This window comes from Athene noctua, chromosome 4 (genome assembly GCF_965140245.1).
Source record: "Athene noctua chromosome 4, bAthNoc1.hap1.1, whole genome shotgun sequence".
NCBI lineage: Eukaryota > Metazoa > Chordata > Aves > Strigiformes > Strigidae > Athene > Athene noctua.
The window spans coordinates 67451950-67472701 of NC_134040.1; the positions used below are offsets into that span (position 1 = coordinate 67451950).

General features: G+C 37.7%; 1 protein-coding gene across 2 annotated transcripts; it reads right to left on the bottom strand.

Moving 5' to 3' along the window:
- Window positions 1–1678: 1678 nt before the first annotated feature.
- PLRG1 (pleiotropic regulator 1) lies at window positions 1679–19985 on the bottom strand. 2 transcript variants are annotated; one of them, XM_074905654.1, is made up of 15 exons: window positions 19897–19985; window positions 17904–18010; window positions 17554–17696; window positions 16503–16529; window positions 14777–14870; window positions 14277–14367; window positions 13979–14080; window positions 11678–11770; window positions 11189–11338; window positions 10973–11074; window positions 10385–10487; window positions 9676–9784; window positions 8288–8427; window positions 5336–5529; window positions 1679–4391 (listed from the first exon to the last, which is right to left on the bottom strand). In XM_074905654.1, exons 1-15 carry the CDS (start codon window positions 19903–19905, stop codon window positions 4332–4334), a joined length of 1524 nt encoding a protein of 507 aa, XP_074761755.1. In that variant the 5' UTR covers window positions 19906–19985; the 3' UTR covers window positions 1679–4331. The 2 variants fall into 2 exon arrangements, with proteins under 2 accessions (XP_074761755.1, XP_074761754.1); XM_074905653.1 differs by having other exon boundaries at window positions 16476–16529.
- Window positions 19986–20752: the final 767 nt, after the last annotated feature.

Below are 20752 nucleotides of genomic sequence, written 5' to 3' on the forward strand. Positions count from 1 at the left end.
AAGGTTCACAACTGAACATTACAAAGCCGCAGCAATGGGAAAACATTAACACCTAAGGGTTGATCCTGTAAAGCCCTCAGATCAAAACCTTTAAAAATTTTTTCAAAAGAACATTTTGAAAAAAATGACTTCATATCTAAAACTTCAGAGTTTCTATCTAGAGCAAAATTTACAGGTTTTTATACATCTTTAAAAATAACTAACTGCTGCTTTACAGCAATTGGTAGAATACACACTAAAGAGAAAATTCTCTTGCTTAGATTTGGTCATTTTGTGGAAAACCTCTAAAGTATTTTCCAACACCAAAATTTGTGAATGTTTATGCTGATAGTTTTCAAGTTACTGACACATCCTAGATGAAGTTACAGTACTAAATGACTACTGGTGGACTTTAAGATAAGGAAGCAGAGGAAAAATGCATGTGAAAAAGCATTCACAGAAGCAATTGCATATTGCTAGCCCTGCGATGTTTGCTTACAGAAGCTTACTGAAAAATCAGACCAAGAAATAGATTCCCATCTGTGCATCAAAGTTGCTGGAAGGATCATCTTTAGACAGGGGTGGCCATTCCTGTTTCATCCAACTTTTTTCCCAATTTTCAGCCAACTTCTGACCTACTAAGCACAGAACTAAGTTTGTAAGACTTCAAGATGTAAAATCCAGAAAACTGATTCTTAGCTGCTGCCATTAAAGAAGCATCAGATGGAGTCTCCCCAAGTGACAAGCTCTACCTAAATGACCACCAGTGAAATCTGTAGTTCCCTGTCTGCCAAGTTTTTGAACTAGACAAAAACCAAGTTGAAAGCTTCTCTCTCTTCATGCAGCCTTCAACCTCATTTCAGCTGAAGATTTGTTTGCTTTCAGTGAAGCAATTCCCCAACTGCATATTCTGCTTATGAAATAGCTTCCATAGAAAATAATATCTATGCTAGTTTCAAGTCCTTAACAAATCTAACATTAAATTTTATAGAACAAAATTGTAGGTTGACCTTCTTCAGCTGATCAGGCTTACTGGCATTCATTAATTTCCAAACCCTCACCATTTTCTTAGGTGTACTAATAAAAATTTAGAAGCCTCACCTGAACAATGCAGGATGTATCTTGTGCACAAAAAAATTGCACCTTTATGGATACTTGCATACCTGATGTGCCAGACTGAGTTTTTCTAACTCACTTGAGGAAAAAAAACCAACAAAACACCCCACTGAGTGAAATCTTGATTTCAAAAAATAAATTATAAAACTCCCATTGATTTCATTGTGACCAAATTTTCAGTTACCTGCTCTGGACAGAAATATCCCTTTAATTTGCGCCCAGTAAGACATACCAAAATTAGTTTAAGCTTTTTTGCACCCAGACAGCCCCCATCCAGAACCTGTCCTAGACTTCATACTTAACTGCAGAGAGGTTTCAGTGTCTTTTTTTAAACACATTAAAGAAAATTCATGAACAATTCTGCATTTGTTTTGCTAATCCCTTGACGCATATAGGAAGCTCTTCATAAAATAGCCATCAGTACTTTCCCTCCATTACAGGTGGTCTGCAAAAATATTTGTTACTGCACTATGGCAAATAGTCATCAATTTTAATCCTGAATTACTTTAACTTTCAATACATATTTAGTTATTTTTTCTTCTTACTACAAAACCCAAAATTGAAAAAAAGACATGAAATCATATTGTATTGAAGGTTTTATTGATGGCCAAATTGCTGTCACTTAAATCAGGCATAGCACTTTAATTCTTATCTAACAGGACTAAAAAGGAAGTGGCTATTAAAGATTTACTTCTGTAAGCCTTTAAGTTGCCAAAGACATACTGTTCTGCACAACTTTCCTGCTGCCAGCAAATGACAGCATTCTAGCTGCATAGCTTACCTTGAATGCTTCAGTACACAGCAAAGAGTGATCTTAAATTTTATCACTTTTACCCGTTACACTTTTTTGAATTATGTTACAAACAAAAACCATTTTATTACTTCTCTGCAATTATGTACAGTATAAAACAAAACCCAAGGTTTGTGGCAGAAACATGTATGATTTGATCATATACAGAAGACAACATCAAATTTTATGAAATAAATGACAAGAATTACTTTCTGAGAGAAGACTTCCATTCAAGATTACTTTAACTGACATTGCAGTGACACTTTCCAGAAGCATAGAAAACACATCCAATGGATCAGATCCCCCTCTTTTGCTTCACCTTCCGACTTACATGGACAAATCTAACGTCACTGTGTATCCTACACAATCAGATACATGTGTATAACAACTCAGTATCTAGGCTCACTTTGAAATAAAGAAGCGCTTAAAAGAAATCTGATAATCTTGATGTATCAAATACTTATGGAAGTGTATGTGATGATATTCACATTACTGTCAAATGAAGATAAAACTAGTAGGAAGGAAATAAACATGCAAATTAAATGTTAAATAATACTTAAAAAAAAAAAAAATCACACTGAGAACTTGGACAGCGTATAATGGAGCCAAAAAGGAAAAGTATAATTCCAAATAATGTGCATAGCCTTTAATTTACAAACCAAATCTTTACTCAGGGCACAAGAAGAATGCCCTGGCAACTACTGCCCCATGCCAACAGATTCTTGCAGAAGTCCAGGGAAAAAACACAGGTTCCACAGGAGACTTTCTGATCTCTCTTCAAAGCAATAAACAGTGGAATAAATCAAGTTTTTTTAAAGAAAAGTGCTGGTACAGAGAAGATGTGTTAGAACTGCGAGTCAAAGCCTCTAACTTTCCCTTCCTGATTCCAAATTATCAAAAGAAATATCAAAGTAAACCCCAAACCAAACAATCCACAACAATCCCATTCCTTCTTAAGCAGGTTATTCCTCTGCACTCTGGTTTCCTACAGAAGATTTTACTCTGAGCAAGAAAATTCTGTGTAACAGCAATACTTCATTGAGTTCTGGAATGAAGCACTGGCAGCAATATGAAATATGCATAAGCCACAACCTCTACTTTCCCCTATTATGTTAGCTAAAATGAAAACACCTGTAATAAAGATGTAGAAAAATTCAAATTATCATCCAAATAAAATATGTTTAATACAACTTGTAAATACCAAATACTCCCCTCCCTTTTTTGTGAAGATGCTTCAGGCAATAGGTGTCAATGAAAATTCAGTTGTTTATGCAGCATGGACTCCCTTAAAACAACACTGTCAAACATTCAAATTATAAATACAAGACCTCCTGTGCATCACAAAAAGACAAGACAAAAATTCTCCTAATACAAACAACACTTAGTTTTACTAGCTTTTCGTAAGTTACATTGCAAATAACTGCCATTTTTCTAACGTGAATCCCAGTATGAAATAAGTCGGACTGGCAGAGAAGAGAAATAATTCTTGTGAACTGCTTACTATCAATGCTATGGCCGCAAAACAAATTCTCTTTCAGTAATTTTTTAAAATTTGTTTTAAATTCTGTCATAAGATATTGGGGAGACAGCAGCATCAAAAATTAAGGCTGGAATGACTTAAGAGCTTTTCTTCTTACAGCTTTTTTAAAAGTTCACTGAACTCTAATGTCATATATGCTTTGGATGAATGGAAAAAAAAACCCAAGTGATTTACAAAGAAAGTCAACTGGTCCTAATCCTGTAGTAAGCGTGAACAATATGATTTGATAGTGGTCCTTGCTGCAGAAGGTCCACCACTCTGAAACACTATGAGGGAAGATGTCTAGTTGCATGTGAAAGCTCTCCTAGGGAAAGAAACACTCTGAAGATCCATTTCATTCAATAACGCAGCACTGGCAATGCTCAGTGACTGTGTTTATAAAGCAAACTACATTATTATTGTATCGTCCTGCTTCTTTCTTGATTAATCTATTACTCTACAATTTAGTATACATACTGTTCCATTACAGTATATACTTAGCATATGTACAGTACACATTACTGGTCTAAAATCTGAAAGTGTCACTCAAGAAATTTCCAGTAGATGGCTTCAATGCATAAATTTGCAATTAACTTTTGGAGTCAAGCAAGGGTCTTTCAGAAAACCTGGCTCAAAGTATTTTTAGACTTACACTCAATAGATTCATATAAAAAAGTAACCACCGGCACATCTATCCTTTTCAGGAACTATACATGCTCCACAAAGAGAAAGTTAACAGCTGCAACTGGTTTGCTGGGATCACACCAAAGAAAGACAAAAGGAAAGAGAAACAAAATTTATTATAAAACATGTTGAAATAGCAATGACTTAGCTGACTTCATGCTCTGCTGTTGTAGGCAGAACAAAATGTCACTGAATGCTCCCAGGAAAGTCAAAACAAAATTACAGCATAAGTATGTTGCTGCACTAAAATCGCTTTCTCTTGATAATTTCTGGTTTCCAGCTGACAGGATGAGTTTCTTCAGTCTGAAGGGAAAAAAGAAAAATCTCATAAGGATTATTTTTAACTTGAAATTCACCTGTAATTAGTGTTCTGTTTAAAATATTACTCACATAGTACATATGCCCTATTTCATATGTAACATTATAATTACCTAATCTACTATGCAATTAATTTATCCAAAGTAAATTTTATATCATCCCACTGTCTGAAGTACATGACAAGACTTGTTCTGTTTTGGGGCTTTTTTTGCAACAAGGACAAAAATCAGGTTGCCAATAGCATTTCAGAAACAACACTGGAGTGATCAAGCACAGGAACAGGAATTCCAGAGACAGTCCTTCCAACAGTATCTACATCAGTATTGGCAAATGCCAGAGTCTACAATTTGCCCAATTGCAAAATGGATAAAACATTCCTTACTCCTGCGTTTCTAAGAGTTGCTCCAAGTCTAATTCAATGCAAAAATTCCAAGGTTTAATAACAAGCCTTATATTCTTTATATTGAAGACGCACTTTGATAAACTATAGCATAATCTGTTTTCTCCATTAGTAAGTGGATTCGGATCTGAGAATAAGTTTGAAAACAAGCTATTTGCCTTGAATTCTAAAAATTGTTACCGCAAATGACTAGATACAGAAGTACACTAAATCTTTAAATGTAATCTTTTTGCTACTTCCACAGACCCCTACTGGCTTCAAAACACAATGTACATTATTGTATTAAGATTTCCCCAAGTTTTATGACAAAGGACTTTTGCAGAAGAATTGACAGACCTGACATTTATTTGTACTATAGCACATTAATAAGGGTTTAGGAGTGCAGAAAGTAGCTACTGTCCTCTTAACATTATTACATACATGTTGCTTTCAAACAGCAATAAAATAGATTACACAAGTTAATATGCGTAATATTTGTTTGAAAATTTTTGATTTCCTGAAAATACATTAAAAAGACACTTTGACATACCGCAGTATCATCTTCTTTGTACACTTTTATGGTTTTATCAGCTTCAGCAGTTAGCAATCTGCTTTCTGACTGGTCAAAAACACAAGCAAATATTCCCGATTCGCTGTCCAAAGAGCCTGGCTGTACAGCTGCATGTACTCTCTGGAAATTGTATCCAGTTCTCCAGTCCCAAAGATGCATTGTACCATTATCAGCTGCAACAAGCAAACAAACATAGAAATTAATTGGTTAAAATACTAACTACCTGTTTCTTAAAAACAGTATCATGAACAACTAATACCTCAAGAATACATCAGCTATAACATTCACATAGAATAGCTCAGTACACCCTACAAGGTTACCAATTTTCTACTGGGTTCCTTCTTAAGTAAGAAAGGCTGATCTTGTTTAAGAAGGCTGATGGAAGCTTCCTCAGCATCTCATCCAGTTTGCATCAGATAACCCAGAGAGATGATACACTACATCACAAGGCAACTGCAGCAAGCTGCTTTGGAAGCACAGTAAGGACTGGCATTCTAAATATCAAGCTCCCTGTTCAGTGGCTCCACTGAAGTTGAACAAAGAGGCGGCATCCTGTCAAACAGATTCTAGACATTAAGTAGTCTCTAATGGGAAACAGGCTTGATGTCTGCAGAGGTTCTATTTCAATGCAGTCTAAATCACTGCCAGTATTACTGCTACTGGCATCAGCTACAGCATATTCACAGCAATCTGAACTCCATATTCAGAAGTTTGCTCTCAAAGCAATTTTTCAGTTACAAACAACCATCCCCTCCCAAAGCATTATCTAGCCAAAATAGATCTATAAAAAAATTTCTCCACAGCTGCCAGCTACACATGAAATCCATAAGTTTCAAGAAGGGTGTTTCTACAGTAAAATACTCTAAGGTAATAACTTATTTTAACTCAGCATCAGCTTCTTTAAAGTTGCTGTAGATAGCATGAGGATATAAAAGGGGGGAAATCAATATCCAAATTTTAATTTTTAAAAAAAAATCACAAATTACATTATTAAATGATAGGGGTCTTAATGTGGAGAAGGAAGAAGTTTTTCTAAAGCCTCAACTAGTACTAGCACAAAAAAAGTCCTGCAAAGACCTTCTAGAAGTTCCTTCAAAATAATAAAGAATGAATTATGAGCCCAGTCCAGTATCTTGTCAAGTTCTTGCTCTCACTATGAATGTGCCATGTTGTCAAATAGAGCTTTATCCAAATTTAAAAATCAAGGGCACCCTTTATACAGTCCTGAAAATATAACCAGGGTAAGCTGACAATATAATTTGCTACCTTCCAACACATTTCCATCTTACTCCACATCCCTAGCCTACAGAAGATACTGTATCAAACGGGATCAAATGCATTTCAGTGTTCCAAAGTGTGTAATTGTTACTTTTTTTTGTTATGCTCTGGTTACAAACACAGGAATGTTTTTCATAAGTATCTGCTTCTGCAAACTCATGGAACCCGTCTTAAACTGTCCTCTCACATGTAGTGCTGTCAATTAAGTCCCATCCCTGTTTATAACTACCCAAAAGATTAGACAAGCAAAACCAAGAGATGAAAACTCAGGCTCTGCAAGTTATGTGGAGCAATACAGTCTAGCCTCTTAACTCACCTTCCTCTGGTTGCTAGAGCTCTCTCAAGACAATCTCATGATTAAGCAACTCGTCTAGGACCTCAGAGATTTGGGTTTAACCTCCTGCTTTCACTGTTTTCCCATGCAGTATTGGACTGTTTCTCTAGAGCCCAGCTCTCAAGCTGTAAAATTAGCACTTCCTTTCTCCACACTGTTTACTCCCTGTTTATAGCAGCATCTACATTAAAAACACACCATCTCCCTACTATGTAGACACATTGCCTTAATGAAAATATCTGAATCCAGTTGGTATTTCTAGAAGCTTACTTTCAAAAAAAGCTTGTCACTAAGAAGGTCTATATATGTACTTTGTCTTGTACAAACATAAATCTCAAAAGTCACAGATTAAGGTTTTAGTAACACATACTTCCAACAAAATATTTTTATTACAGTGCTTGGGTAACTAATATATAGAAAAATACTACCTGCAGTAGGATATAAATGTTCTTACATAAAATTATTCACGTTCAGTATAGTAAGCATTCAGGATTTTCCTCCTACCCCCACAAGACAGATACATGAATAGAAACTAAGTTTCAAGACTTTGGGGGCTCACAGACCACTGACAATAATGTATCAGATTATTATTAAAGTCTTGAAGCTTTTGAATGTGAGAATTAAATTGATGTGTCACAATAGATACAAAATTCTCCCACAGGCACTGGAGCCAAGTGGCTAATTTTTTTGTTTCAGAACACCTGAACATATAATATTGTTGAGTAAACATGGTTTTGATTCACAGAGCCAAATAAAATTTGGAGATTAACTATCAGTCTTTTAAACAACACAAAGATAACATAAGAAAATGCGTGCAAGCAAACTTTGAGACAACAGAATCAATGCATTTGTGCTTCATAAAAAAACAGGGAAGAGTTCACATTTAAATGGTACAGCAAGTTTTACGAAGAACTTTCTATATCCTCTATCCATTCTCACTGCATCACCATGTTACTAAGAGAGCAGCCAATAACAATCAGATGTCTCCCAGGCAGCTTCCAATTTCCACACCACTCCTGAGGGGACACTAATGATCAGGAGATCATAGAGGATGGACTCTGGAGCCTTGAAGCAGCAGCCAGCTGGGAGAAGGAAACCTCTTCCCTGAAGAACATTAAAAGTCCCTTCAAATATTTTTTGTGCAAGCAGCCCAGTAACATCCAAGATAAAAGTGGCCCTACTCACTATAAAATGAAGTTGTATGCTGTAGCAGGCCCAAATAAAGGAGAGCCCAGCAAGCATCTCTGCCTAAGGACCTCCAGCCATATATACATGGGGGAGCAGAAAGAGGAAATATAAACATATATTTTTCATTTTACCTCCTGAGACCAAAACACCATCAGAATTTACAGCCAGTGTGTTGATAATAGCATTGTGACCAGAGAGGTTCTGAATAAAGTTTCCATCTGGGAATTTCCACTGCTTGATATTATCTGGAGAACCAGATGCAAATGTGTAACTGGAAGAAAGTAAGCACAGTATATTAAAGTTCAAAAGAGCTGTAGGTATAGTAAATGTGCTTCATTGGAACTACTGTTAAATGCTAGTTTGCAAAGTCACTTAATACTAAAATTACTTTTCTGTCATTTTTACTTCACATAAAATGAAGCAATTTTACAAAATCATGAATTACCCATTTCTACTGTTTCATTTCTGTTACACAGATTACCTAAACTTTATAAAACCTATGCCATATAGGATTTTAATATGCAAACAAATATTAAAAATGCACATAAAGTTCTTGTCAGTTGTTATTCTGGCAAATTTTCAGGTATAAGGGCATCATCAGCAAGGGTATCAGAAAAAAAACAAACCAACCAGCAAACCCCAAACAAAAAAGCCCTGTATTAGCTAGTCTTCCAAAACTACAGAATATTAGGCTGACAGCAGCTACTGCTTGATAAAAACACTTCATTTTCAAGAACTATGACTGACGCACCTGAAACCAGATATTTTTTTTTTTTTTGTGAAATACAAGTAAAACTAGGGGTTTTCTCTGCTTTAGCTAACAGGCATATCATAAGATTTTTACAATTTTTCAGGCACACAGATTGGACCAGAATTTATTCATATCTGATTCTGAATTCTCTGCACTGACAGAATTTTAAAATATTGAAGGTGTAGAAGTACTGTAGTTCTACGTGATTTCCTTTTCTCCGTTGTTTTAATGGGGATTTATCTAAACAGGCAACTGTTGATGCATCAAAATAAAGCATCTAAATTCTGAGCACTTCCAACATCACTTGCTTTAAAGATTAAATACTCACAAGAAGTTTCTTTTTAAGGCCCGTTAGATTGAAATGTCTTGTGCAGTGAACCACATATTCAAAAGAATCCTTTTTTATTAATCACTGTTTCCTTTAGCATTATCCACACGTGCCATTTTACAAAACTACCTCACTTTCTGCTAACAATCATTCAGTTATCTATATATTATTATCCTTACAAGCCCAGTGTCACTGATTTCTCAAGGACTGCAAAGGCACGTACATAAGAAATCTTGTGGGATAAAAGAAGTTTTCAGAATTGCTCACGTACACCAAATGCCAATACCTGGGGAGCACAATCAATGTTGTAAAAGGTATTTGAGAACCAATATGTACATTTTTACAGCATTCTAAGTTTTTCACATTATTATGCCCTACCAGTCAAAATCACCACCCAATGTTATGAATTGTGAAAGTGTAAAAGAATGAGGAAAACTTACTGTCTTGGATGTAGCACTACTGCTCTTACAGATTTCTTGTGATTTGTTAAAGTAACACGAGTTTTTCCTGCCACTAAATCCCAGAGCCGTATGGTAGTATCATGACTGCCTACAATGAAAAGAAAATTTTAAAAAGTAAAAAACATCGTATTGATTCTATCATTTGATACGGCAGCTAAATTTTCTTATGTGAAAAAGACAAAAATATTATGCTTGTTATGAAAATATGATATTAATACCACCTCAGACAAGAAAGATGCTGGATTGTAATGGTCTTTTTACAGTTTGAAATTCAAGAAGAACTAAGTAGTTACACAGCAAATTTAGATTTTGACATAATGGGAAAAAAGATGAACTATGTTTAACCATGGTACTGGTCACTTCTTAATTCAATTGGGGAGAACTGTGAATTATCATAGAAAATGCAAGTCTCGATACTTATTACAACAAAAAACGTGAACACCAGAAACAAAGGAATTGCAGAAAAATGTTCAAACAATGCATAGCTATATTTGCTTAAACATACCATTAATAGTAAGAAATAGCCATTGCATAGCCCATTTTCAACAGAAAAATAGTAAGAGAAACTCAGTTTCTCTACTGTTGTAAATAAACAAAGACAACATTATGACCCTCACATAATTACTGAACAAATATATTAATGATTAGGTTTTTCAATCATGTTACTTTGAAACCATGCCCACTATACCTGTAATAATTTGTGGTTCTGCAGCTTGGCACTTCACAGTCGCTACCGCATTTGTGTGTCCTGATAGTGTGTGCACACTGGCTTTCGTCCTTACATCCCAAATCTATGAATTCACAGTAAATAAGTCATATTCAGTGTATTTTATGAACTGTCATTGATTACATGAATTCCTTACCATAGTTCTATAAATTAAACTATGGTGTTTGGTTATATTTTTCATCCAACAATTCATCACACAACTGCCTCAGCCGACAGATTTCAAGGGGAGCTGGGAGCCTGCCACTGAATTTCTAGACATACAGATAACTTAGTCACCATAAAACCATACCATCTTCTAAATACTAAGTGATCATAGATATACTATGTAGCCTACATAGTAAATTAAGAAGTAAAACACTATCCTGAAGTGACACCGGTTTTGTGTATTTGAGCTCCAGGTTTATTAACAATGGAAGACAACACAACATAAATCTTAGTATTTTCATGTCAATTTATGTTAACTTTTGGTAAGCATTCACTTTTACAAATGGAAGACGTTGAAGCACAATGACATATCAAGACTTTAAAACATGACAATGCTATACTTACTCTTGCTGTTGAATCTCTGCTACATGTTACCAGTACATCTATTGTTGGATGCAAGTCTAAACCATAGACAGCACTTAGATGACCATGGTAATGTCTGATAACCTAGATGAATTAAAAAAACACACACAAACTGGGTATCTGAAAGAATATTCTAAATGCTTCCATTTTTGTATTTGCCATCACCAATTAATTCCAATTAAATAAACTACAGCTTACCTTATTGTACTCAAGATCCCAGCATTTCACTTGTTTGTCTTCTCCACAAGAAAAGAGGTATGGACTTCTTGCACTTACTATCACCCCTCGTACAGTACTGATGTGTCCCGTCAAAGACAATTTCAATTTGCCACTAGCAAGGTCCCAAATCTGTATCAAAACAGGTATTCTGAGGTTGACAGGTAAAAGATACACAGTGATAGTCTGCGTAAACAGCCCAGATGTAACTGATCCTGCTGCACTTGAAGTTAAAAATTAAAATAACAAACATTTGCTCTCCAGCTACTACCATGTAATAAATGAAATCTCAAGAAGTAGTAATACTCCACAAATCCTTTATGACTAGGTAATAAAATGTTCTGCAGTTCATTTCTCTGCAAGCAGTAAGCGAGAAACTGTTTCCAAGGGCTGAAGACATTTTTAAATAATCAGAGAACAAAAAAAGCCATCCCCTGCAAACTTTGTCAGCGACTTCTTCCAACCTCTTACCTTTATGGTTCTGTCAGCAGAGCCAGTAACAAACCACTGATTTCCTGGTTCTACTGCAATGCATCTCACCCAGCCCAGGTGACCACTGATAACCTTTAGAAAAAACAAAATTTTTTCTAAATCAGAAATAATACACATGCACCAGTCAATATAATTTCAATTCTCCAACACTGGAATTTGTTAGTATTCACCAAGAAATGCATGCTCCCCAAAAAGCCAAATGTGAAACTAGATCTGAAGAGAGCTTGATTTCTACTTTCATTAAATGACAAGACTACCAGAAATTCGCATGTCATACACTAGACTTGGAGAACCTGCAATAAGACCCTAGTTCCTATAGACAACTTTTTCAAATCCTTTGAGAGGCTGTAACACTGTGGCTCAACACTTGAGGCTTTGCAGAGAAAGATGGTATTTAAGCACCAGTTCCTTATGATACTATATAGTGCTTACACAAAAATAAAGAACAGTTATATAAAATCTTGGCTGTTAAATCACACAGCCATATAATAACCTCTTAAGGCACACCACCACCTCCTTTTCCCCAAATAAGGGGCAATATGAGTATGTTGAAAACCTTCTGGTAACAAAATACTGCAGACAGATCTCAGAAGAAAAGCTCTACCTATACATGGCTTGCTTACAGCAGCCTTTGTTTCTTTAATTTCTCCGAAGTCAGACAGCTAAAATCAAAACACATATTTCGTTTCACTGGATGTCCTATTTCACATACTGTCATACAGCAAATTTCAAAAGGTTTAAAGCACAACAAAAGTTCTTCGGCAGAAATACTTTGGAAAGCTTAAGTGGATTCTTCTGACCAGATGAGACCCCAGCCACATAGATCTGAGATAGCTGTCCAGATTTCTTCAAAGTCTATGAATAGAAATGGGCATTTCCAGAGGAGAAATCTAAGAAGTAATTAATGTGATCTATTTTAAGCCCCCATCTTTCACAAATTACTTCACACCAAGCTTAGGAAGACCAGTTAAAATGCAGATATTAAGCAACAGATAAGATAAACCCACATGTGGTGTTCCAGCTGTGCTTCTATTTTTGAGTTGCTTGAACAAGCTTTTGTCCTGTTGAGCACAGATTTTGATAGCAAACCTCAACTGAAATTGTTTACAGGTAGAATTAGTACAGTGACTTGAATTGTATTTACAGTCTCTCTCTGAAAAGAAAGTGCTCCTAACAAGTAAGCATTTGTCATTTGTTTACCTTAAAACGCTCACGGGTTTATTTTGGTGCCATTTTTTCAAATGGCATTTGCCTTAATTTTAGAGAGAACATGTTGCAATACTGCTCTATTTAGAAAACCTATATATTCCTTCGAGCACAGGTGTTCTTCAAAATATTACTTTTTGAGATTAGACTTAAGATTTATGACTAATACAGCATTCAGGACTCTTTTGAGGATCTAAATGCCTACATATGATACTATATTTAGATGAACTGTGCTAAACAAGACAATTCTGAATCAAGAGCATGAGATTTTTAAATATCAACAAAGCAAGAGTCACCCTTTCTCAGACAAAATATGAAACTGCTTAAATTTCATAGTAAGAATCAGCCCCTTAGAAGAAAAAAAAAACATGTAGATGTTCAAACAGATGCACCTGAAAAGTAAAAAAGGTCTGAACCAATATATATGCTTAGAGATTTTCTCTTCAACTCCCACTACCCTGCCATACTCATCACCAAAATGTTTAAAGATGATATGACATTTTGGGAGAATGGCTATTAAAGAAAATTAAAAGGCAAATTAGACTAAGTCAAAAACAAGACTAGAAGTCAAGCAATCTAAATTGTAGAGGTAATTTGCGATTAAAGCATGCAGCTTATTTCCCCCATTTTCATAGCAAATAAAAGAAGACTGGCTGACTCAGACACTGACTGCCTCTAAGTTATTTTTGAGACAATTTCATTATGTTAATATTGATAGAGTATTTCTTTAACATGTTACTAGTTTCAAATTTTGCCCCTTGTTTTTGAGTACCAAAGAATCTGACTAGAAAAAAACAAGTCTTTAATGGATTTATCACAATACAGCTACAGCTGCATAAACAAAAGGGTAAAATTATTAATATTCACAAAACAATTTACTAAATAGAACTAAAAATGTTGTAAAACAACCTCTTTGTTATTTAAGGAGTGTGCATATGCAACTTAGTTTTGATCACTTTTCATTTTATTTCATTTTTGTGAATGAGAAGAAAAACTATGCTTTGAAGTCTTTATAGAACATAAAATATTCATTAACTTTTATATGCATGTTCATGTCATACACTTGTAACTTACTCTGTATAGTTTCCAAGGTGGATGCCACTGAGGTTTGGGCATGGTCGGAGCCTTCTTCGCCATTAATGCAGAATTTTTGTTTCCGCCAGCTTCCACCATGGCCTGTAAGTTAAAAGAAAGATTACTCTTATGCTTTATAACTTACCTCTTTGCCCCAAACCTAAAACCTTCTCGCTCTGACATCTCAACACTGATTAAATTTAGTCAGTTGGGAGATCTCCACACAACACACAAATGAATCCAGAAGCAATCCGGTGAATGCTACATGATTTTCACATTAGATGTGCAACAAACTCACCACTGACATCCCAGGAGGCTGCGAACGCTCAGATATTCCAGCATGCCGGTAAATATCACCCACGCCAGCAGCTGTTCGATTTGCATCCAACCTAGGTTGAATGAAAATGGTTGATGAATTGGAATCAACTTCTTTTACTAAGTAAGCAATAAGGGCTGCATCCAATCAAGTGGAGTACACCTCCGAGGATGGAGACTCCACAACCTCCCTGGGCAACCTGTTCCAGAGCCTGACCACCTCAAGGTAAAACACACCCACAAACAAAGCCTCACTTTTTTCTCTTATATCTAAACAGAACTTCCACTTCCCCTGGTCCATGACACGCAAGGAAAAAAAAAAGCGTAGACAAAAACGATGCCTGGCCACTAAAAGTAGTTTCTTTAAACATTTTATAAATTAGAACATTCAAAATACTCAAAGTATCTGTTATCCCAACTGCTGTGTTTTGCCTTGAAATTCCCATAGATAACAAAAATGCTCATAAAGTAACACAACAGTACCTGGACTGAGAGGCAGGAAGCGCTACGGCTAAGGACTGCGCTGCAGATTCACTAGGCATCCTCTGGACCTTAGTATCTGCTGTCAGAGCCACACCTTAAAAAAAAACAACAAAAAAACCACGAAACAATCACATGGCAAAAGCAAAGACAACTATTAAAATGAAAAACCAGAAAAGTATATTATACAAACATGTATATGTATACACACATCTGTGAACAAGGGCTTGTCACACCCCTGTAATATTAAATCACATCATTCAATTACATTATTTTTCACATGCAAGTCACATCTTCTGAAATTTTTATTTTGGCCCAAAACCTTTCCATCTTGATTCTACTATATATGTAGGTACACAATTTCTAGAGCAGAAAACAGTATGATCCTGACATCGGAAACAAAAAAAAAGTCTAACTAGGAGCAGCACCCATCTTTTTATCCAGCTTCAACTACTATGGAAAACCAAACATCACAGAAAGAAACATGATCTTGAGAAGTATTTGCTAACTTAGGCCCTTTAGTGCAGTTTTTTATGCCATCCCTGTGTGGTGGTTGGCATCATGCAGTGGTGTCAGAACTACAAAAGGTTTAGTCCCACTGAAGTGAGATTTTCAGACTACAACTTATGATTTATAACTTCAGCCTAAGAACAGATAACTTTTTTTTTTTAATTTTAAAACTCTTTACAAAGTGTAGTTTTGGTGCAGACTGTCCTGTTCCTCTATTTCTTTTCCTAACCAAAGTTCTGACAGTTGACAACGAAAAGAACATTTGGGTTAGATGTCCAGGTTAAAACAAGAAGCAACAAAAGAAACCTAATTTTTAACCCTGACACATCTGAATCTATTAGAAGAACACTGAACTTGAGAAAACCTCTGTAGGTAAGTCTTGACCCCACAGTTACAGGCAACTATGCATATTTCTTTTAATGGCTGAACACGCACATCTGTTGACTTACAAATCAAGGCACAACAGATTTTCCACCATATCTGTCAAACATAAGCACTAAAAGATCAACAGCTAAAAGTAAACTGCCACAAGAACAGAGCAGGATGGATCGATAACAGTGACAATTAGCAATGGCCAACGTAAAAACAAAGAAACATAACCCTTCCAAGCACAGACAAAACCAAATGACACTAAAATTATTAGACCCTAATGTCTCTCAGAGCAAGGTGGTGATACCTATACCTTTCTGCTCTGGTGATGAAAAGCAGCATACATCCCCCTTGTCATTCAACTTCCTTCTAGCTGGAACCTCCCTCCCTGTTCACAATAAAATGTAAGAGCAGCTCTGCCACAACAGTAGAGGCACCAGGGATCTGTGGGTCTCCAAGCTCTCCCAAGAGAAAGGAGACCACAATATCAAAGCGGAGATTCCTAGAACATTTCTGTGATGTTACCACAGGAAGTGAAATCTCATAGAAATGGATGACCATCTCACAGCAAGCTCACATCCACTGACGTTTAGTGAGAAGACACTGCATCTGTACCTATACCCTCCTCCTACCTTCCATCCCAGAACATTTATCAGCCACAAAATTCTCTGCATCAATATTGTGAAAGACATGAATGGCACGTCCCACTACTATCAGCTACGGATTCACAGCGATAAGCAGCCTGCTCCTGCTGGGATGAAGGATGCCTAGTTCTTACAGGAAGGCAAAAACCCCAGGCAAACACTTACAGAATTTTACTTACCAGGCCCAGGTGGGTATGGATGTGTACCAGTTATCAAATACTCAAGTTCTTGTCCTAAAGAGCAATAAAATGTCATATTAATAATGACATTTTATACTGCACTGCAAATGATGCACTCAGGAAATACAGGAAAATGAAGGAAAAGCCAGCAATCACTTCTAGTGTACCACGCTTAGACACTGCTTATTTTCATTCATTTCATTTGTTCTGGTCATCTCAGTTTTTTAAAACTCAATAGTAAAAAAACATTTTTAAAATGGTGAGGCTACCTGTTACCAAGAGGGACTCTCAAGGGAAAAATCTTTATACTGTCAAAGATGCCTTTTGAAGCAGATTTCATGCAAAAGAATTCAGGTACAGAAATAGCACGGGTATCTGAAATGTAAGCTAGTCAAAACAACGCATTGTCTGTGGTATCAGAAAAGAAAAAGGTTCTTTTCTTCTTAAGAGATTTTTAATTATCTCTCAACATCTTTCACTTTCAGAATACTTCAAAATAAAGTACCTTGGGAAAAAAATCTCAACTGAAATAAGGCAGCATTTGGCACTCTTTAGAAGAGAAGTTTCCGTATGGAAACTAGTTAATGCATACATGCTTTATATATAATCATACACAGACTGAAAAAACCCTGCAGATTTAAAATAAGTTTTCTGGTTTAATAGATGCACAGCTAAAGAAAGTCCAAAAAAATTCTATGAAACAAAATAAAAAACCCTAAACAACAAAAGAACATGTCCTTGACCATCATGAATTTGTAAAACAGAGAAATATATTACTCATCTTTTTCTATCACCTAAATACAGCACACACTAATGCCACCATAAAAATTACTTTTTACTAATGAATTACTATAAAAATTTCAGAGCACCCTATTAGTCCTCTGTTAAAACAAACTTCCTCCTTGTCTGAATCACCTCCTGTGGAACCTAGCAAGAAAAATACTAAGCTATCAAAAAAACGTATTTTGATTTCCATATTTATCTCCAGTGGATTAATACTGGATTGCATTCTTCAGATTTTGTATCAGTGAGACTGTTACAAAACAAAGGACAAATGTAACATTAAGAGCAAACTAACCTTGATTTCCAGAATACTGTTTGTGTCCATAAGGATCCCCCGTGTTTGGGCCTCCTTTCTCCCTCAAGTTTTCTTTAAGAGTAGGCATGTGTAACACTGAGCCGTACTCTGTACGCAGCTTGACTGCCATCTTTACTTTGTGACTGTTGGAAGAGTAAAGCAATTAAACCCTGATTTTTGAACTGCTACTAAGTTTTGAAATATTTTACCAAAGATTTTATATAACTTTCTTTACAATACTAAAATTTTTATTCCCTCAAGACTACACAGTTAACTACAGAAACATCTGAACTGACTTGGATGAAGCAATCACTAACATAGTTTAAAACTTCACTGACTACAGCACTTACCTTTCTTCATCTAATGGGATAGGCTTGGCATTATCGGCTACAAACATATCATGGGTTCTCTTCAAAGATCTGAACACAAGTGTGTGCACAGAATGCTTCTGGACTTCCTAAAATAAAGAAAAGAACATTTAAATATACTCAGACAGAATTAAATGAAAAACTGAAAACTGAAACATAAATTGAACTGAGTAGCAACTTCAGACTTCAGTACTGTTAGATGACATAGAACTATTTAGTTCACAAAACATACCACTTCTTGGAAACTAAAACATTAAGTTTGTCTGTTAATTGCTTTAAATCAGTGTTTACTCAGAATAATATTCCTTTTCTTGGAAACCCCCAAGACTTTGAAAAGCAAGCCAAAAACTTTGATCAAACTTTCTGCACTGGCATCTACATGACAAATCCACGAGCATGCAAGCTTTTCCCCTCATTCATTCCAGTTCTGGTTTTATATGTAAGCAATAAAGTAACCATTTCTGAAAACACTCCTGTAAATTTTATTTTACTACCACCATAAAAAGAAGAAGGGCACTCATCAGTTTCTGTGCACAGTGCCACTTTATATAGGCTCAGCACAGTCTACTGAGAGAAAACTTGGAATCAAACCTGACAAAACTTGTTTTGCTTTTATAATTTTTGTTTGTTACTATGAGCAAAACATACTTTAAATCCCATTCAGGAACTAACAAGCAGAATTAAAAAGCTATTAACTTCTTTAGAATATCCGCTTATCAACAGCATGATTTATTTTTTTATTAGTATTTTCCTTCCAATGGACAAAAAGAAAATACATTAGAAATCTGAGGCTGCCTGCTTAGGTACAAAGCTAAAACTCTCTGCATGACTGTTCCGGATGTCACACAAGCAATGTCAAGAAACTGGAAGCTATATTAATAATTTTTGGCACTGAACATCACTCAACCGCCCAGCCTTCAAGAGTGATTACACAGGTGCTTTCCCTGTTGAGCTCTCTATAGGTTCTGTTTTCCTGTCCTGGAAGTTGTTTGTCCATTCACTGACCCATTCTGCAGTGGCTGTTACTCTCCTAACTAGGTAGCACCTACACAAGATTTTTGCGCTGGCTCGGTTAGCTCCTGCAAGCTCCGGATATTAAGTGAAAAAAGCCCCCAACATTTGGAACTGGATTAGGAATTTTATAAGACAGAGAAGTATTACAGCACCTAATTATTACTCAACAACAGCAGTAGTTGTTGACATCACCACATGAACAGTAGGTAACACAATGCCTCCCCAGTAGAGAAGAATCTACAACTATTTTCTGACAGATGCTCTTCGGTAAAAAAACAGCTAATAGTGTTGCACGGGGCAACAGTCTTTGGATCTTATATATTTTTGAGAACACTATTTACTTTTAGAAGTACACGACAGTCACCCCAAAGTAACAATTCCATGGCCTTAAACCCAGTGGCCTTCTCCCCAGCTTTACTTCTAAGCCCTTGCAACAAAGCTACCGTTTGCCTGACCAGCTGACAAAGCCAGTAAGTCAGGCGGCTGGGCATCACAGCATCACTTCCCCAGACCTCAGCACCAACTCCACATCGAGCGCGAGCCTAGCAAAGCAAAACTGCTGCCTACTCCTGCCTCAGACCCAGAGCCCACGGACGGCACCACGGCCCCTCAGACGGCCGAGAAACACCCCCCTCGCTTCCTGCACGCAACTCGCTCTCTCCAGGGGCGGACTGGGCAGAGGCTGGGAAGGCGGAGGGAATGCCGTGGCCTGTGGCCACAGCAGCGCTTTCATACCCAGGGAAGGGGGTTGGCGAGGGGTGGCGGGAAGGTGCGGCGCTCAGCGGTCCCCACCACAGCGGCTTCCCTCCCCTCCCCCCCACCCAGGCCCCCCCAACGGGCCCAACCCGCCCCGCTGCCCCGGCAGCGCTCTCCAGCCTCGCCCGGGGCGCCTCAACAGCGAGGCAGGGAAGACGTGCGGGCCCCAGCGGCGGGCGGGCGGGCCGTCCACCCCGCCCCTCACCTCCACCATGGCGCCGGCGAACTCCCACGGCCCCAGCTGCCCCCTGACCGCTATGGAGGCGCTTCCGGCGCCTGCTCCGCGCTTCGCCGGAAGTGACGCGCGGCGAGCGCGCAGGCACGGCGGCGCGCGGGGCGGGTCAGGTGGGGGCGCGGCGCGGGGGCGGGGCCTTACCGGCAGCCTGGCGGCGGGCGGGGCGTGGCGGGTTCGGGCCCGGGCCCGGGGCGGGGCTCTGCGGCCTGACTCGGGGCGCCGTCCCCTGCGACGGGAGGGCCGCAGTGACGGGGGACGGCCAGAAGAGCGCGATAGTCAGCTGTCTGAAGGGCACCTGGTGGTTTACTAACGCTGCCCCGGAGTGATGCATGAGGGGGTAGATGACAGCTGTGCAGTGGTTCTCCACGCTGACGGGTTGAATCCGCTCTGGTCAGCCGGATTTTGTAGAAATCCTTGGCCTTTGCAATCGTTTTGGGCCGTGCAGCTATAGTTTTTAAGTGGTGTTTCCTTCATGAGTTACCAAGGACAAAGGCTGTTCAGGAAACCACACAAAATGGGGGGGATGTGGAAAAGTAGTCCCAAGACTGAAATGCAACCTCTAAACAAGAGAAAGCAGTATGATAGGGGATGCTAGCCGTTATAACTGCCTTTTGGAAATAGTACCTTTAGTTTCCGTCCACAGGACCTCCTTTTGATGAAGACTGAACAAGCTGAGCGTGAACAAGCTGTCAGCCCCTGCACCCCACATCAAGGTGTATGTTGCGAAAGGGCAGAGGCTCTAGTTCTTGTCAAAATGTACCTTAACGCTCCAGCAGATTTTTCACTTGCATTCATAAGCAGAATAGCCAAATGCATATGTGCAAAT

Coding starts and splice junctions, on each gene's coding strand:
- PLRG1 (XM_074905653.1), bottom strand. Junction 5,530..8,287: donor TGGTGTTTTGGTCTCAGGAG/GTAAAATGAAAA, acceptor TGCTTGTTGCAG/CTGATAATGGTACAATGCAT. Junction 4,392..5,335: donor ACAAAGAAGATGATACTGCG/GTATGTCAAAGT, acceptor TTTTCCCTTCAG/ACTGAAGAAACTCATCCTGT.